This window comes from Thalassophryne amazonica, chromosome 2, assembly GCF_902500255.1.
Source record: "Thalassophryne amazonica chromosome 2, fThaAma1.1, whole genome shotgun sequence".
NCBI lineage: Eukaryota > Metazoa > Chordata > Actinopteri > Batrachoidiformes > Batrachoididae > Thalassophryne > Thalassophryne amazonica.
In genome coordinates, this window is record NC_047104.1 from 81,443,839 (window position 1) to 81,459,458 (window position 15,620).

Sequence of the window (15,620 nt, forward strand, 5' to 3'; positions counted from 1 at the left end):
AGCTGTTGCTCATGTATGAATGTTCATTTCTCTACATAAGCCGTCTTCAAAGGCTGTTTCAGAGAATTTGGCAGTACATCCAACCAGCCTCACACCGCCAGACCACGGTAACCACACCAGCCCAGGCCTCCACATCCAGCATGTTCACCTCCAAGATCGTCTGAGACCAGCCACTCGGACAGCTGCTGAAACATTGGTTGCATAACCAAAGAATTTCTGCACAAACTGTCAGAAACCGTCTCAGGGAAGCTCATCTGCATGCTCGTCGTCCTCATCGGGGTCTCGACCTGACTCCAGTTCGTCGTCGTAACCGACTTGAGTGGGCAAATGCTCACATTCGCTGGCGTTTGGCACGTTGGAGAGGTGTTCTCTTCACGGATGATCCCGGTTCACACTGTCCAGGGCAGATGGCAGACAGCGTGTGTGGCGTCGTGTGGGTGAGCGGTTTGCTGATGTCAATATTGGGATCGCGTGGCCCATGGTGGCGGTTGGGGTTATGGTATGGGCAGGCGTCGTTATGGACGAAAGAACACAGGTGCAGTTTATTGATGGGCATTTTTGAATGCACAGAGATACCGTGAGGAATCCTGAGGCCCATTGTTGTGCCATACATCCAAGAACATCACCTCATGTTGCAGCAGGATAATGCACGGCCCCATGTTGCAGGATCTGTACACAATCTTGGAAGCTGAAATGTCCCAATTCTTGCATGGCCGGCATACTCACCGGACATGTCACCCATTGAGCATGTTTGGGATGCTCTGGACCGGCGTATACGACAGCGTGTACCAGTTCCTGCCAATATCCAGCAACTTCGCACAGCCATTGAAGAGGAGTGGACCAACATTCCACAGGCCGCAATTGACAACCTGATCAACTCTATGCGAAGGAGATGTGTTGCACTGCATGAGGCAAATGGTGGTCACACCAGATACTGACTGGTATCCCCCCCCAATAAAACAAAACTGCACCTTTCAGAGTGGACTTTTATTGTGGGCAGTCTAAGGCACACCTGTGCACTAATCATGGTGTCTAATCAGCATCTTGATATGGCACACCTGTGAGGTGGGATGGATTATCTCAGCAAAGGAGAAGTGCTCACTATCACAGATTTAGACTGGTTTGTGAACAATATTTGAGGGAAATGGTGATATTGTGTATGTGGAAAAAGTTTTAGATCTTTGAGTTCATCTCATACAAAATGGGAGCAAAAGCAAAAGTGTTGTGTTTATATTTTTGTTGAGTGTATGAATGAAATCCATATAGTTTTTGAAAAAAATAAAAAGGTACAATACTTTATTGACAGACCTCGTAATAATAATAAAAACAGAATACAATGACTTGCAAATCCTCTTAAACCTATATTCAATTGAATACACCACAAAGACAAGATATTTAATGTTCAAACTGATAAACTTTATTGTTTTTGTGCAAATACGAGGTCTGTGAGAAACGAATCCGACCTTTTTATTTTATGCAAAAAATATATGGATTTGATTCATATTTCTGTGTAGGCTCTCAGTTGTCCAGGTGGTTTCCATAGTAGAGAAGCTTGAATCTTTGACTGGACTGGGTTGCTTGACGTGAGGACGTTTCGCTTCAAATCACAGAAGCTTCCTCAGCTAAAATTCTTGCTCTGGTAGTCTGACTTCTGTCTTGACTCTTGTAGAGAAGAATAAACCAGAAGCCAACAAAAGCTGGAGTTTTTAACCTAACCAGACCCCTCCTACCGAGAGGCCGACTGCTATAGGCTAGTGACTAAACAATAGCTCTAATTAGCACCTATTGTGCTCTAGTTCTACAATTTGATACATATGTTTTTACGTCAGCCAAGCTTGAACCTTCGTGCGCATGCGTGAGTTTTTCCACACCTGTTGGTTGCGTCATTCACCTGTGGGCAGGCTTTGAGTGAGCACTGGTCCACCCCTCTCGTCATTGTTTCATTGCAAGGAAATGGCGGAATGATTTGGGCTTTTTTTGCAGTTTTTTTTGAAAGGTGTTGCAGGCATCATTTGAAAATTTTCAAATGATGCCTGCAACACCTTTCAAAAAAGCTGGGACAGTTGTTGTGTGGGCCGCCAGAAGAGGAGGTACTGCTGGCCCACCACCAGTGGGCGCCCTGCCCGAAGTGCGGGCTTCAGGCGCTAGAGGGCGCTGCCGCCACGGACACAGCCGGGGGTGACAGCTGTCACTCATTATCTCTTGACAGCTGTCACCCATCTACTCTACAGCATCTCACTCCATAAAGACCAGACGTCATCTCCACCTCGTTGCTGAGATATTGTACTTCAATGGAGGTAACTTTCTCTGCCTGTAGTAATTGATTCTAAGAGCTATTGTTTTGCAGCTGTCAACCAGAGGACCGGCGTGGCTCGCGACTGTTTCGTCCTACATCCGTCAGATAAGTGGTTAAACAGATGCTGCACGAGTGTGTGTTAGAGGTGGAGGTGGCATTCCCACCGTTGTTGTTACGGGGTGTACACACACCCACACTTGACTGTCTTTGTTCTTCGCCAGCAGTACCAGATCCGACAGTCGGGGACGGTGATCACCTGGGAATTCGGGACTTGGCGGCTCCAGTATTCACCAGGTTCGGTGGTGGCGGAAATCGTGTGGTTCCGGCTCTTCTCAGGACAGACGTCTTCTATCCTCGAGCCTGCCCACACGTCACCTTTGTGGATTGACTGTAATCATATTCTGAGATTGTCTGTGTATTCGTTGTGCACCTTCACAACATTAAATTGTTACTTTTTGGCTCATCTATTGACCGTTCATTTGTGCCCCCTGTTGTGGGTCCATGTCACTACACTTTCACAACAGGATATCTCGGCCATCGCAGCGTCATGGATCCCGAGGGGCGTCATCCATCTGTTGGACAGCCAATGGAAGAGCAGGGTGCACAGGCGTCTGCAGGAGGCGTGCTCGGTGAGTTGCAGCAAATCCTCACCGCCTTTACCGCTCGGCTGGATTTGATGTCCGAGCAAAACGTCATCCTTAATCGCAGGATGGAGGCTCTCACCGCACAGGTGGAAGCGCACCATCAGAGCGCTGCTGCGGCTCCTCCTCCTGCCGACCCGGTGCTGGGTATTAACATTCCACTGGTCATTCAACAAACCCCCCCACCATCCCCTGAAGCATACATAAGTCCCCCTGAGCCGTACGGGGGTTGTGTGGAGACGTGCTCGGCCTTTTGATGCAGTGTTCGCTCGTCTTTGCACAACGACCCGTGATGTACGCATCTGACGCCAGCAAGGTGGCTTATGTTATTAATTTGCTTCGGGGTAAGGCACGCGCCTGGGCTACGGCGCTCTGGGAACAGAACGCACGGTTATTATCAGCATACACTGGGTTTGTGGGGGAGTTCAGAACAGTGTTTGATCACCCTAACAGAGGAGAGACTGCTTCAACAATGCTGCTGTCAATGCGACAGGGGCGCCGGTGCGCAGCCGAATATGCAGTCGACTTCCGCATCGCGGCTGCGAGGTCCGGCTGGAATAACGTTGTGCTCCGCGCCGCCTTCATAAACGGACGGTCATCGGTCCTGAAGGAGCATCTGGTAGCTAAGGAGGAACCGCGGGATTTAGATGGGCTTATCGATCTCGTTATACGGTTAGACAATCGATTGGGGGAACGCCGTCGGGAGCGAGGCGAAGGACGTGGCCGGATACGCGCCGTCCCTCTCCCTTCTGGGTTCGAAAAGGGGCCGCCCTCCCCACGCTCCACAGCCGCAGCGCTCCGTGGGGCAACAGCTCCCCCTGCTGACGTTGTTAGGGAAACGCACAGGGCCAAAATGAGGAGGCTGGTCCGCGGGGAGTGTTTTCTCTGCAGCTCAAAGGAGCACATACAGAAAAACTGCCCCAAACGGCCACAACAACAACTGCCCTCAGAGACTGGGCTAAGGGGGGGTCAAAACATTCACGTGGGACACACACAGATTGCCACAGGACTCCCAGTTACAATCCTGAGCGGGGATTTAACCCTTCAAGCCCCAGCACTGGTGGACACGGGGTCAGAAGGGAATTTGCTAGACAGCAGATGGGCAAGGGAGGTAGGGCTCCCTCTGGTGGCGCTTCCTTCGCCATTGCAGGTGCAGGCACTAGATGGCACCCGCTTCCCTTTAATCACACACAAGACACAACCAGTAACTCTGGTGGTGTCTGGAAACCATCGGGAGGGGATTGAGTTTTTTGTGACTCCTTCTACCTCCCGCGTGATTTTGGATGTTGAAGCACAATCCCCAGATTGATTGGCCATCTGGGGTGGTGGTTCAGTGGAGCGAAACCTGCCATCGGGTGTGTTTAGGATCCTCGGTTCCTCCTGGTTTACAGGCTAAGGAGGAGGTCAAAGTCCCTCCCAATCTGACGGCAGTGCCGGTTGAGTACCACGATCTTGCTGACGTCTTCAGCATGGATCTGGCACTCACCCTTCCCCCGCACCGTCCGTACGATTGTGCCATTGATTTGGTTCCAGGCGCTGAGTTCCCGTCCAGCAGGCTGTACAACCTCTCACGACCTGAGCGCGAATCAATGGAGACCTACATCCGGGACTCATTAGCTGCCGGGCTGATCCGGAACTCCACCTCCCCAATGGGGGCAGGTTTCTTTTTTGTGGGCAAGAAAGATGGCGGACTCCGTCCATGCATTGATTACAGGGGGCTGAATGAGATTACGGTTCGCAGCCGATACCCGTTGCCATTGTTGGATTCCGTGTTCACCCCCCTGCATGGAGCCAAAATCTTTACTAAGCTGGATCTTAGAAATGCGTATCACCTGGTTCGGATCCGGAAGGGAGACGAATGGAAGACAGCATTTAACACCCTGTTAGGTCACTTTGAGTACCTGGTCATGCTGTTCGGCCTCACCAACGCCCCCGCGACGTTCCAAGCCTTGGTTAACGACGTCTTGCGGGACTTCCTGCACCGATTCGTCTTCGTATATCTGGACGATATTCTCATCTTTTCTCCGGATCCTGAGACCCATGTCCAGCATGTACGTCAGGTCCTGCAGCGGTTGTTAGAGAACCGACTGTTTGTGAAGGGCGAGAAGTGCGAGTTTCACCGCACGTCTTTGTCCTTCCTGGGGTTTATCATCTCCTCTAACTCCGTCGCCCCTGATCCGGCCAAGGTTGTGGCGGTGAGAGATTGGCGCCAACCAACAAGCCGTAGGAAGCTGCAACAGTTCCTCGGCTTCGCTAATTTCTATAGGAGGTTCATTAAGGGCTACAGTCAGGTAGTTAGCCCCCTGACAGCCCTGACCTCTCCAAAAGTCTCCTTCACCTGGTCGGATCGGTGCGAAGCCGCATTCAAGGAGTTGAAACGACGGTTCTCTACTGCGCCAGTTTTGGTGCAGCCCGACCCTAGCCGCCAGTTCATGGTTGAAGTGGACGCCTCTGACTCAGGGATAGGAGCCGTGCTATCCCAGAGTGGAGAGACTGATAAGGTTCTTCACCCGTGTGCCTACTTTTCACGCAGGTTGACCCCGGCTGAACGGAACTATGACGTCGGCAATCGAGAACTCCTTGTGGTGAAAGAGGCTCTTGAGGAGTGGGGACACCTGTTGGAGGGAGCATCTGTGCCATTCACGGTTTTCACTGACCATCGGAACCTGGAGTATATCAGGACCGCCAAGCGGCTGTACCCCAGGCAAGCCCGCTGGTCACTGTTCTTCGGGCGTTTTGACTTCCGGATCACCTATCGCCCCGGGACCAAGAACCGGAGGTCAGATGCCTTGTCCCGGGTACACAAAGAGGAGATCAAAACTGCACTGTCGGATCCACCGGAGCCCATCCTGCCTGAGTCCACTATCGTGGCCACCCTCACCTGGGACGTGGAGAAGATCGTCCGGGAGGCCCTGGCACGGAGCCCGGATCCCGGAACTGGTCCGAAAACCGTTTCTACGTCCCACCAGAGGCCAGAGCTGCAGTCTTGGACTTCTGTCACGGTTCCAAGCTCTCCTGTCATTCAGGGGTGCGAAGGACCGTGGCAGTTGTCCGGCAGCGCTTCTGGTGGGCGTCTATGGAGGCTGACATCCGGGAGTACATCCAGGCCTGCACCACCTGTGCCAGGGGCAAGGCAGACCATAAAAGGTCCCAAGGACTTCTCCAGCCGCTACCTGTGCCTCATCGCCCCTGGTCCCACATCGGCCTGGATTTCGTCACGGGCCTCCCGCCGTCCCAGGGCAACACCACCATCTTCACGATAGTGGACCGATTCTCCAAGGCGGCCCACTTCGTGGCCCTCCTGAAGCTCCCAACAGCCCAGGAGACAGCAGACCTCCTGGTCCACCACGTCGTCCGTCTGCATGGGATACCCACCGACATCGTCTCTGATCGTGGTCCCCAGTTCTCCTCACACGTCTGGAGGAGCTTCTGCCGGGAACTGGGGGCTACTGTGAGCCTCTCGTCTGGGTATCACCCGCAGACCAATGGACAGGCAGAACGGGCCAATCAGGAATTGGAGCAAGCTCTGCGCTGTGTGACGTCCGCACACCCGACGGCCTGGAGTAAACATCTGGCCTGGATCGAGTATGCACATAACAGCCAGGTGTCCTCTGCCACCGGCCTCTCCCCATTTGAGGTGTGTTTGCGGTATCAGCCCCCGTTGTTTCCCGTGGTGGAGGGAGAGGTCGGTGTGCCCTTGGTCCAGGCCCACCTGCGGAAGTGCCGTCAGGTGTGGCGCTCCGCCCGTTCTGCCTTGTTGAAGGCCCGGACGAGGGCGAAGACCCATGCAGACCGCCGGCGATCCCCGGCCCCTGCTTACCAGCCCGGGCAGGAGGTGTGGCTATCCACGAAGGACATCCCCCTCCAGGTGGACTCCCCGAAACGTAAGGACAGATATATCGGACCATACAAGATCCTCAAAGTCCTCAGTCCTGCCGCAGTGAAGCTCCAACTCCCGGCTTCACTGCGGATCCACCCGGATTTTCACATTTCAAGGATCAAACCTCACCACAACTCACCCCTCTGTGCTCCCAGACCGGCGCCGCCTCCTGCTCGGATCATCGACGGGGAGCCGGCTTGGACGGTGCGCTGGCTTCTGGACGTCCGTCGGATGAGCCGGGGGTTCCAGTACTTGGTGGACTGGGAGGGGTATGGACCCGAAGAATGCTCCTGGGTGAAGAGGAGCTTCATCCTGGATCCGGCCCTCCTGGCCGACTTCTACCACCGTCACCCGAACAAGCCTGGTCGGGCGCCAGGAGGCGCCCGTTGAGGGGGGGGTCCTGTTGTGTGGGCCGCCAGAAGAGGAGGTACTGCTGGCCCACCACCAGTGGGCACCCTGCCTGAAGTGCGGGCTTCAGGCACGAGAGGGCGCTGCCACCACGGACACAGCCGGGGGTGACAGCTGTCACTCATTATCTCTTGACAGCTGTCACCCATCTACTCTACAGCATCTCACTCCATAAAGACCAGACGTCATCTCCACCTCGTTGCCGAGATATCGTACTTCAATGGAGGTAACTTTCTCTGCCTGTAGTAATTGATTCTAAGAGCTATTGTTTTGCAGCTGTCAACCAGAGGACCGGCGTGGGTCGCGACTGTTTCGTCCTACGTCCGTCAGATAAGTGGTTAAACAGACACTGCACAAGTGTGTGTTAGAGGTGGAGGTGGCATTCCCACCATTGTTGTTACGGGGTGTACACACACCCACACTTGACTGTCTTTGTTCTTCGCCAGCAGTACCAGATCGACAGTCGGGGACGGTGATCACTGGGAATCAGGACTTGGCGGCTTCAGTATTCACCAGGTTCGGTGGCGGCGGAAATCGTTTGTTCGGCTCTTCTCAGGACAGACGTCTTCTATCCTCGAGCTTGCCCACACGTCACCTTTGTGGATTGACTGTAATCATATTCTGAGATTGTCTGTGTATTCGTTGTGCACCTTCACAACATAAATTGTGACTTTTTGGCTCATCTATTGACCGTTCATTGCGCCCCCTGTTGTGGGTCCATGTCACTACACTTTCACAACAACAGTGGTATGTTTACCACAGTGTCATATCACCTTTCATTCTAACAACACTCAGTAAGTGTTTGGGAACTGAGGACACTCATGATTGGGTATAAATGAGCATCCCCAAAAGTCTCAGTCATTCACAAGCAAAGATGGGGTGAGGATCACCACTTTGTGAACAACTACATGAAAAAATAATCCAACAGTTTAACCCTCTGGGGCCGACGCCCTCGTATAAGATGGCTAAGACCAAGCTTTACTAAATTATAAATAACTTTTTAATGATATGAGATAGAAACTTACTTTGTTTTGCTGAAAAGTTAGTTAACTCCGCGGACGTTCGAGCCAGCCATCAGCCATCTTTTTACTCCTCATAGAAGCTGTGTGATGACGTGCGCAATGTCAGTGTCCAAACAGAATTGGTTCACCATCACATGGTTTTCCAAAATCCAATTGTAGGGCAGATTCAACTCACGTGAAAAAGCCAAAGATTGTTTTCAGGAGTGAATATTTACTAGTTGGCCATTTGACGAGACCCCTGGGTGCTCCAATGAGTACATAGTATTGGCTCCAAATGCGCCCTGCGCCATTGTGCACAGCGATCAAAGAAAGCAGACAGAGCAGACGAAGAGCCTCTGATGAAAATCTCACGTGCTCAAACAAAGAGTGTGTAACTATCAGGATTGCTCCAGTAGTTTGCATGTGAATGTCACTGGATAACTCTGTTGCTTTTACCGTGAAGACAAAAAAAACACATAGACCATTTTGTATATATTGTTCAAAATGTGTATTTGTGTTTATTGTTTGAACCTTTTTGTTGTACAGTCTTTCACACAAGACCTCAAATTACCTTTATAAAGTGTCAAAACAGTTTTTATTATAGTTTGCTGTGTGTTTTCAATAAATATGTGTGGAAAATTATTTTCCCCTTTACTTTTTCCTTCCTTATTTTTGATTGTAAACCTTTATTACACTTATACAACACAACAAAAGCATATATATTATGAAAGCACAGGTTGAACTGAAAAAAGGGGACATAAAACCTGATTGTGGGATGCAGGGAGAGCTGTTAACAGCAATAATAAAACATTTATGCCAGGTGAGTGAACTGTCCAAAAAATGCCCTGGACCCCAGAGGGTTAAGAACAAGTTTCTCAACATTCAGTTGCAAGGATTTAGGATTATATCATCTACAGTCCATAATATAATCAGAAAATTCAGAGAATCTAGAGAACTGCCTACGTGTAAGCGGAAAGGCTGAAAACCAACATTGAATGGCCATGACCTTTGATCCCTCAGGTGGCACTGCATTAAAACCGACACCATTGTGTAAAGGATCTTACCACATGGGCTCAGGAACACTTCAGAAACCATTGTCAGTTAACACAGTTTGTCGCTACATCTACAAGTGCAAGTTAAAACTCTACCATGCAAAGCAAAATGTTGTGTGGGCCGCTGAAGAGGAGGTACTGCTGGCCCACCACCACCAGAAGGCACCCTGCTTTGGAGTGCGGGCTTCAAGCACGAGGAGGGGTCGTCGGAGCAATGGAGAGGTGACAGCTGTCATTCATCATCTGCACCAGCTGTCACTCATTTTCCACATCACCATAAAAGCCCGGGACTACAACTCCACCTCCCCGCCGAGAAAATCAGCAACCAAGAGGTAACCTCTCTGCGGTAATTTCTCTGCTACCTAAACTCTTCTTTGCAGCCGTTTGCCCTGTGGTGTCCTTATCAGAGCTGGAGTAAGGGCGTGACCGCGACGACTTCGCATCACGCTCCATAGCAGATAAGTGGTTACACAGGAGCTGCACGATTGTGTGATTGGAGGTGGAGGTGCTCCCTCCTTACAGAACATTGAGTGTGAGTGGACTACTGAGTGTGCGGATTCACACTCACCTGATTTTCTCTGATCTCTGCCCAGCAGTACCCGGGTCGACAGCCGAAGGCAGAGGCCAGCTGGGGACTCGGGACTTGGTGGCTCCGGTGTTCTTCAGGCCCGTTGGTGGTGGGAAGCTGTGTGGGAATCAGCTCTTCTCTCGCCAGAGGTCTTCTATCTTCGAGCGTGCCCACACGTCACCTGGTGTATATATTGGCAATCAAAATTTCTGTCTGTATTCCGTTGTGTGTTTCCACAACATTAAATTGTTACTTGTTGGCTTATCCATTGTCCGTTCCTTAGCGCCCCCTGTTGTGGGTCCGTGTCGCGACACCTTCCCAACACAAAAAGACATACATCAACAACATCTTAGAAATGTCACACCTTCTCTGGGCCCGAGCTCATTTGAAATGGACAGACGCAAAGTGGCAAAGTGTGCTGAGGTCTGATGAGTCCACATGTTCAAATTGTTTTTTGGAAATCATGGACGTCGTGTCCTCTAGACAAAAGAGGAAAGACCATCCAGATTCCTTACCAGCGCAAAGTTCAATAGCCAGCATCTGTGATGGTATGGGGGGTGTGTTAGTGCCCATGGCATGGGTAACTTACACATCTGTGATGGCAACATCATGCCTGAAAGGTACATCCAGGTTTTGGAGCAACACATGTTGCCATCCAAGCAACGTCTTTTTCAGGGACGTCCCTGCTAATTCAGCAAGACAGTGCCAAGCCACATTCTGCATGTGTTACAACAGCGTGGCTTCGTAGAGTAAAAGAGTGCGGGTACTAGACTGGCCTGCCTGCAGTCCAGACCTGTCACCCATTTAAAATGTGTGGCGCATTATATGAAGCGCAAAATACGACAACGGAGACCCCGAACTGTTGAACAACTGAATTCCACCTACAAAGCTTCAACAGTTAGTGTCCTTAGTTCCCAAATGCTTAAAGGTGATGTAACACAGTGGTAAACATACCACTGTCCCAGCTTTTTTGAAATGTGTTGCAGGCATACATTTTTTTTTCCATATTTGCACAAAACAATAAAGTTTATCAGTTTGAACATTAATATCTTGTCTTTGTGGTGTATTCAATTGAATATAGTTGAAGAGGATTTGCAAATCATTGTTTTCTGTTTTTATTTACATTTTACACAACGTCCCATCTTCATTGGAATTGGGGTTGTATATACACAAATATTTTTCACAAATCTGTCTAATCTGTGTAGTGAGCACTCCTTTGCCAAGATAATCCATCCCACCTCACAGGTGTGGCATATCAAGATGCTGATTAGACAACATGATTATTGCACAGGTGTGTCTTGGGCTGGCCACAATAAAAGGTCCACTCTGAAATGTGCACATTTGCTTATTGGGGGGTTCCTGGGGAGTGTGGTTTGGGTCAGAAAACCATTCAGTATGTGGTGTGACCACCATTTGCCTTATGCAGTGCCAGACATCTCCTTCACATACAACTGATCAGCAGCCAGATGCCATTGAATGTGAGCATTTGCCCACTCACGTCAGTTATGATAATGAACTGCAGTCAGGTCGAGACTCCGATGAGGACAACAAGCAAGCAGATGAGCTTCCTGAGATGGTTTCTGACAGTTTGTTGCAGAAATTCTTTAGTTTTGCAAACCATTGTTGTGGCCTTTTATTGTGGCCAGCCTCAGGCACACCTTGAGTTCAGCTCATGAAAAATGGGAGCAAAAACAAAAGTGTTGCATTTATATTTTTGTTCAGGGTAATTCCTTCTCACTACTTTCCAATCTGTGGAATAATCAGGTTATGTGACTTTGTGTGGGTCTTTTTAATTAACAGTACACTTCAGACAAACTTTTTTTTTTAAATGAGAGGTGAAAAATAATTACATAAGAATGATGACTTTTTTCTTTTTGAATGAGGTCACAATGACCTAACTGATGTTTGTAAAGGTATTAATTAGATTTCTCTGAGTATTAAAACGCAGCTTTCAGTTCTGGAATGATGTATGATTCTCCCCCCCCAACAGATTTTTACCTGAATAATTAAAGCTTGTCCTTTCATCTCCTGGCAAAGACTCATACAAACAGAAGAAGAGATTTTTTTTTTGTTTATTTGTATTACCCAGAGTTGTGAGATTAAACTTGAACTGTGGACAAAGGTAACTATGGAAATGAGTAAGTATTTTCAACTTTTTTCAGGTACATGGCTATCATCCACCCACTGAAGCCCCGCCTGTCCTCCCCTACTACAAAGGTCGTAATTTGGGCTGATATGGATTGCAGCAATCTCACTGGCTTTCCCTCAGTGCTACTACAGTGTGACAAGATTTTACTACCCCAGGACCGTGTGCATGGTCGACTGGCCAGACGATTACGGGGGAAAACATCAACTAAGGTGGCAGATGGAGATTTATTAGGAATGATGTTAACGTAGCAATGAAATGTATTCAAATAATATTGTTTTCACCACACACACATATGACAATACACATAACTTGCACTGAGATCAATAAGATTTTAGTTTGTAAAAAATAAAGTATTATTCATCAGCAATGGTGAGCACAGGTAACCTAAAACTTAGCTTTGATAACTCCTTATCTGCTAACTTAAAATTTGACTGATAATACCAATGGTGTGTGATGGCGCATGGTTGTGTTCCTAGTTTTGCTTACAGTTGCATATGGTTGCTTACTGTATGCTTACTGCATGTATGTAGCCCTCGGCACTATTTTTCTGCCTCTCACAGTCCACTCCTGCCTACTTTTTTTTGGCATTGTGGAAATGTGCTCCGTTCTGAAAATGGTACATGAAAAGCAAACAGTACTCATGTTCCCAGATCTACAGAGGGAGATAAGCTACTGCCTCATCAGGGCTCGTAACATCAAATCGCGAAGTTCAGAGTCTGTTGTATGCCCCCCGCAAAAAAAAAGTAGAAAATATTGCCATTTAAACTTACAAACATACTTAAACATTCTGTTTCTTGTTTCAGCATGCAAGAGAGAGTGAGAAAGAAAGAGAATGAGAGTGAGAGCTGTCTCCGGTCCTAAAAAAAAGAGCAGAGTGAGCGCTGTCTCTCTCTGCTCTTTTTTCAGGACCTGCTGTTTCTGTTCTCTGGATTTTGAAGTTTCATGAATTGAAAGAATGTAAACCATGTTTTCTGATTATCGGATTACTGAAGTGCATGTAAACTGATGCATCCCTGCCGTAGCCTGGCTTATGCACATGCAACAGCCAGTTCGATCACCTGTCGTAAGCACGCACAGGTGGCTGTGGGGGATGCGGATCATTTCACCACACATAGGTTAGATTAGTAGTTTGGACCATGTGTCATGCTTAGTTATCATGTTACGGGGTAATATATGTCACATGTAATAGAATTCAATGGACGTTGACCTTGTTTGACCTTTACTTTGGAGACCAAGCATTCAACACAGTCAAAACTATTCCATTTATTAATCCTATTAGCTCAACCAATAATTTACATCACTTCTTACCCCAGTGCAAACTGAAATTTACCTTTGTCACCATTCTTGCTGTTTTTACCCTATAACATTCAGTCACAGATAGTCCATACCTATAGTATACCTCTTTGGAATCTTTATGGTCAGACAAATAATGTGGTATAGTTTTCAATTTGATTGGAGCATTTTTAAATTTTGACCCTTTTGTAATTCCTTAACCCTACCTGGCGCCTATTGAAAATTCAAGTAGCCAGTCGGATTTTTTAAAAGAGTAATGTCTAAGGTGTATTTGTGCCAAATTTTGTTGTGAAAGTGTAGGAACACGGACCCACAACAGGGGGTGTAAAAGAACGGGCAATGGATAAGCCAAACAGTAACAATTTAATGTTGTAAATTGTGCACAACGGAATACAGACAACAACCATTTTGGAACTACAGTCAATTACGTTGGGTGACATGTGGGCAGGCTTGAGGATAGGAGACGCCCTTCCAGAACCGAGCCGGATCCACACGGCCCAGTCAGCGTTAAATACAGCAGAGAATATTACCTCCAAGGTAGCTGATTTCTCGGCGAGGGAGGTGGAGTTGCAGTCCGGCCTTTATGGTGATGGTGATGAGTTGAATGAGTGACAGCTGGTGCTGATGATGAGTGACAGCTGTCACTCCCAGTGGCTCTGGCGCCCTCTTGTGCTTGAAGCCCGCACTCCAAGCAGGGCGCATCTGGTGGTGGTGGGCCAGCAGTACCTCCTCTTCAGCGGCCCACACAACAAAATTTTATGCTTTATCACCATTTGAAGGATTGTTTCAGTTATCTGCTGCACTAACTGTGTTCCAACTACATTTAGACTGCATTCAGAGGCTTACAAATGGACTGTGCATGAATAATTTGTGGTTGCTTCAGCCCACATTCTAGGAATTTCAACGGCATTCATACACAGCTGTCTGAATATCTGTCCCTCCCAACTGCGTTTCGAATTTGGTCTCTTTTTTTAACCATTCAGGCTGAATCAGTGTGGTTCCTGCTCTTTTAAGCTAAGTGTGATGTGGCCTCAGAACGTCCCAACAGCAGCAGCACTGTTGCTGTGGCACTGCGCTTCTTAAAACAAATAAACAAAACACAAACAACAATGCTCGGCCTGGAAAAGAAACCAGTTCTTGACCAGTCCAGTACAGAACTGGTCCAGACCAATCAAGCTAACCCAGGCCTGGTGCATGACCACAAGCCATTGTTGCCAGATTTTTTTTCATCACGGTGATTGTGTCATGCCAGAGAACAACATGAGGTCAATGATTTGACCATCTCTGTTTTCTCTGACCATACTATGAAGGTACCTTGTGCAGCATTCAGTGATGTCAGACGGCTTCTGCGGCTGATGGAGGGCATCCGATACAGTACTTCACAGATTCTGGTTTATAAATTAAAAGGATTATAAATGGAATAGTTTTAAATGTGTTGGATGCTTGGTCTCCAAAGTAAAGGTCAAACAATGTCGACATCCACTGGATTCTGTCAAGCACAGGCTACAAACAGAAATAACCCACACAACAGACTCCAGACAGATGAAACTGATGTTAGGTGGGTTAGAAGTTCCTACTGGACACTTGCCTTGAGTGTCCTCGGCCTCACTGTGAAAAGGGTTTGCTGGGAGAGATCTCGGTATGAGGACATTTCAATGAATAAATCTCCAAAAAGCAAGTATGAAAAAGTCTAAAAATGGTCAGTTGCAATGGCCGGTATGTCTCCCAGGATAAAAAGGCCCCCAAATCACACCAAGGCACTAGGGTCTGTAAGGACAGCAATGGTGCAACGTCTCCCAGTACTGCGGGGAATGATCTCTCCTGCGGCAGCACTCAGCTGGATAATCCACCAGATCAGCATAGTTCTGATACTGGACTCAGCAGCAAAAGCGTCAAAGGCCCAAAAGAAATCAGCGAAACTACGCCACTGTAAATTGGGCCATTGAGGAGGAAAAAAAAGATCTTTACTGCTTCGCTTACTCAAGGCATGAGAAGTGGGGCAGGAGGAAAAAGCAATATTTGAGGAGCGGATAAAAGAAGCAGATTTACCAACAGAAAATGAAAGTTCAACAAGGAATTTATTAGAAAAAGTAAAGGGATTCCACACGGTGAGCAGGGAAGGACAAACACTGGGCTGAGCAAGGCAGGGAGGACTGGTGAGCCTGGATAGGCTAGAAGAAAAGACAAAAAAAAACCACTTGGGTTAAAAAGGAGCACAAAAACACAGAATACATCCAAGCTACAAAGGCTGAGACTGGCCAAGTAGTTACCACGGTGGTTACAACAACAAAATGGTGATGTGGTGAGTGAGACCGGTGTTGCAGACCGAATG

General features: G+C 48.3%; 1 protein-coding gene across 1 annotated transcript in view; it reads left to right on the top strand.

Moving 5' to 3' along the window:
• Nucleotides 1-15,620, top strand: part of tacr2 (tachykinin receptor 2) — a 166,907-nt gene that overhangs the window by 86,415 nt on the left and 64,872 nt on the right. The window contains 2 exon segments of the mRNA XM_034188456.1: nt 12,009-12,072; nt 12,074-12,204. Of these exon segments, the coding sequence (XP_034044347.1) occupies nt 12,009-12,072; nt 12,074-12,204 (195 nt within the window).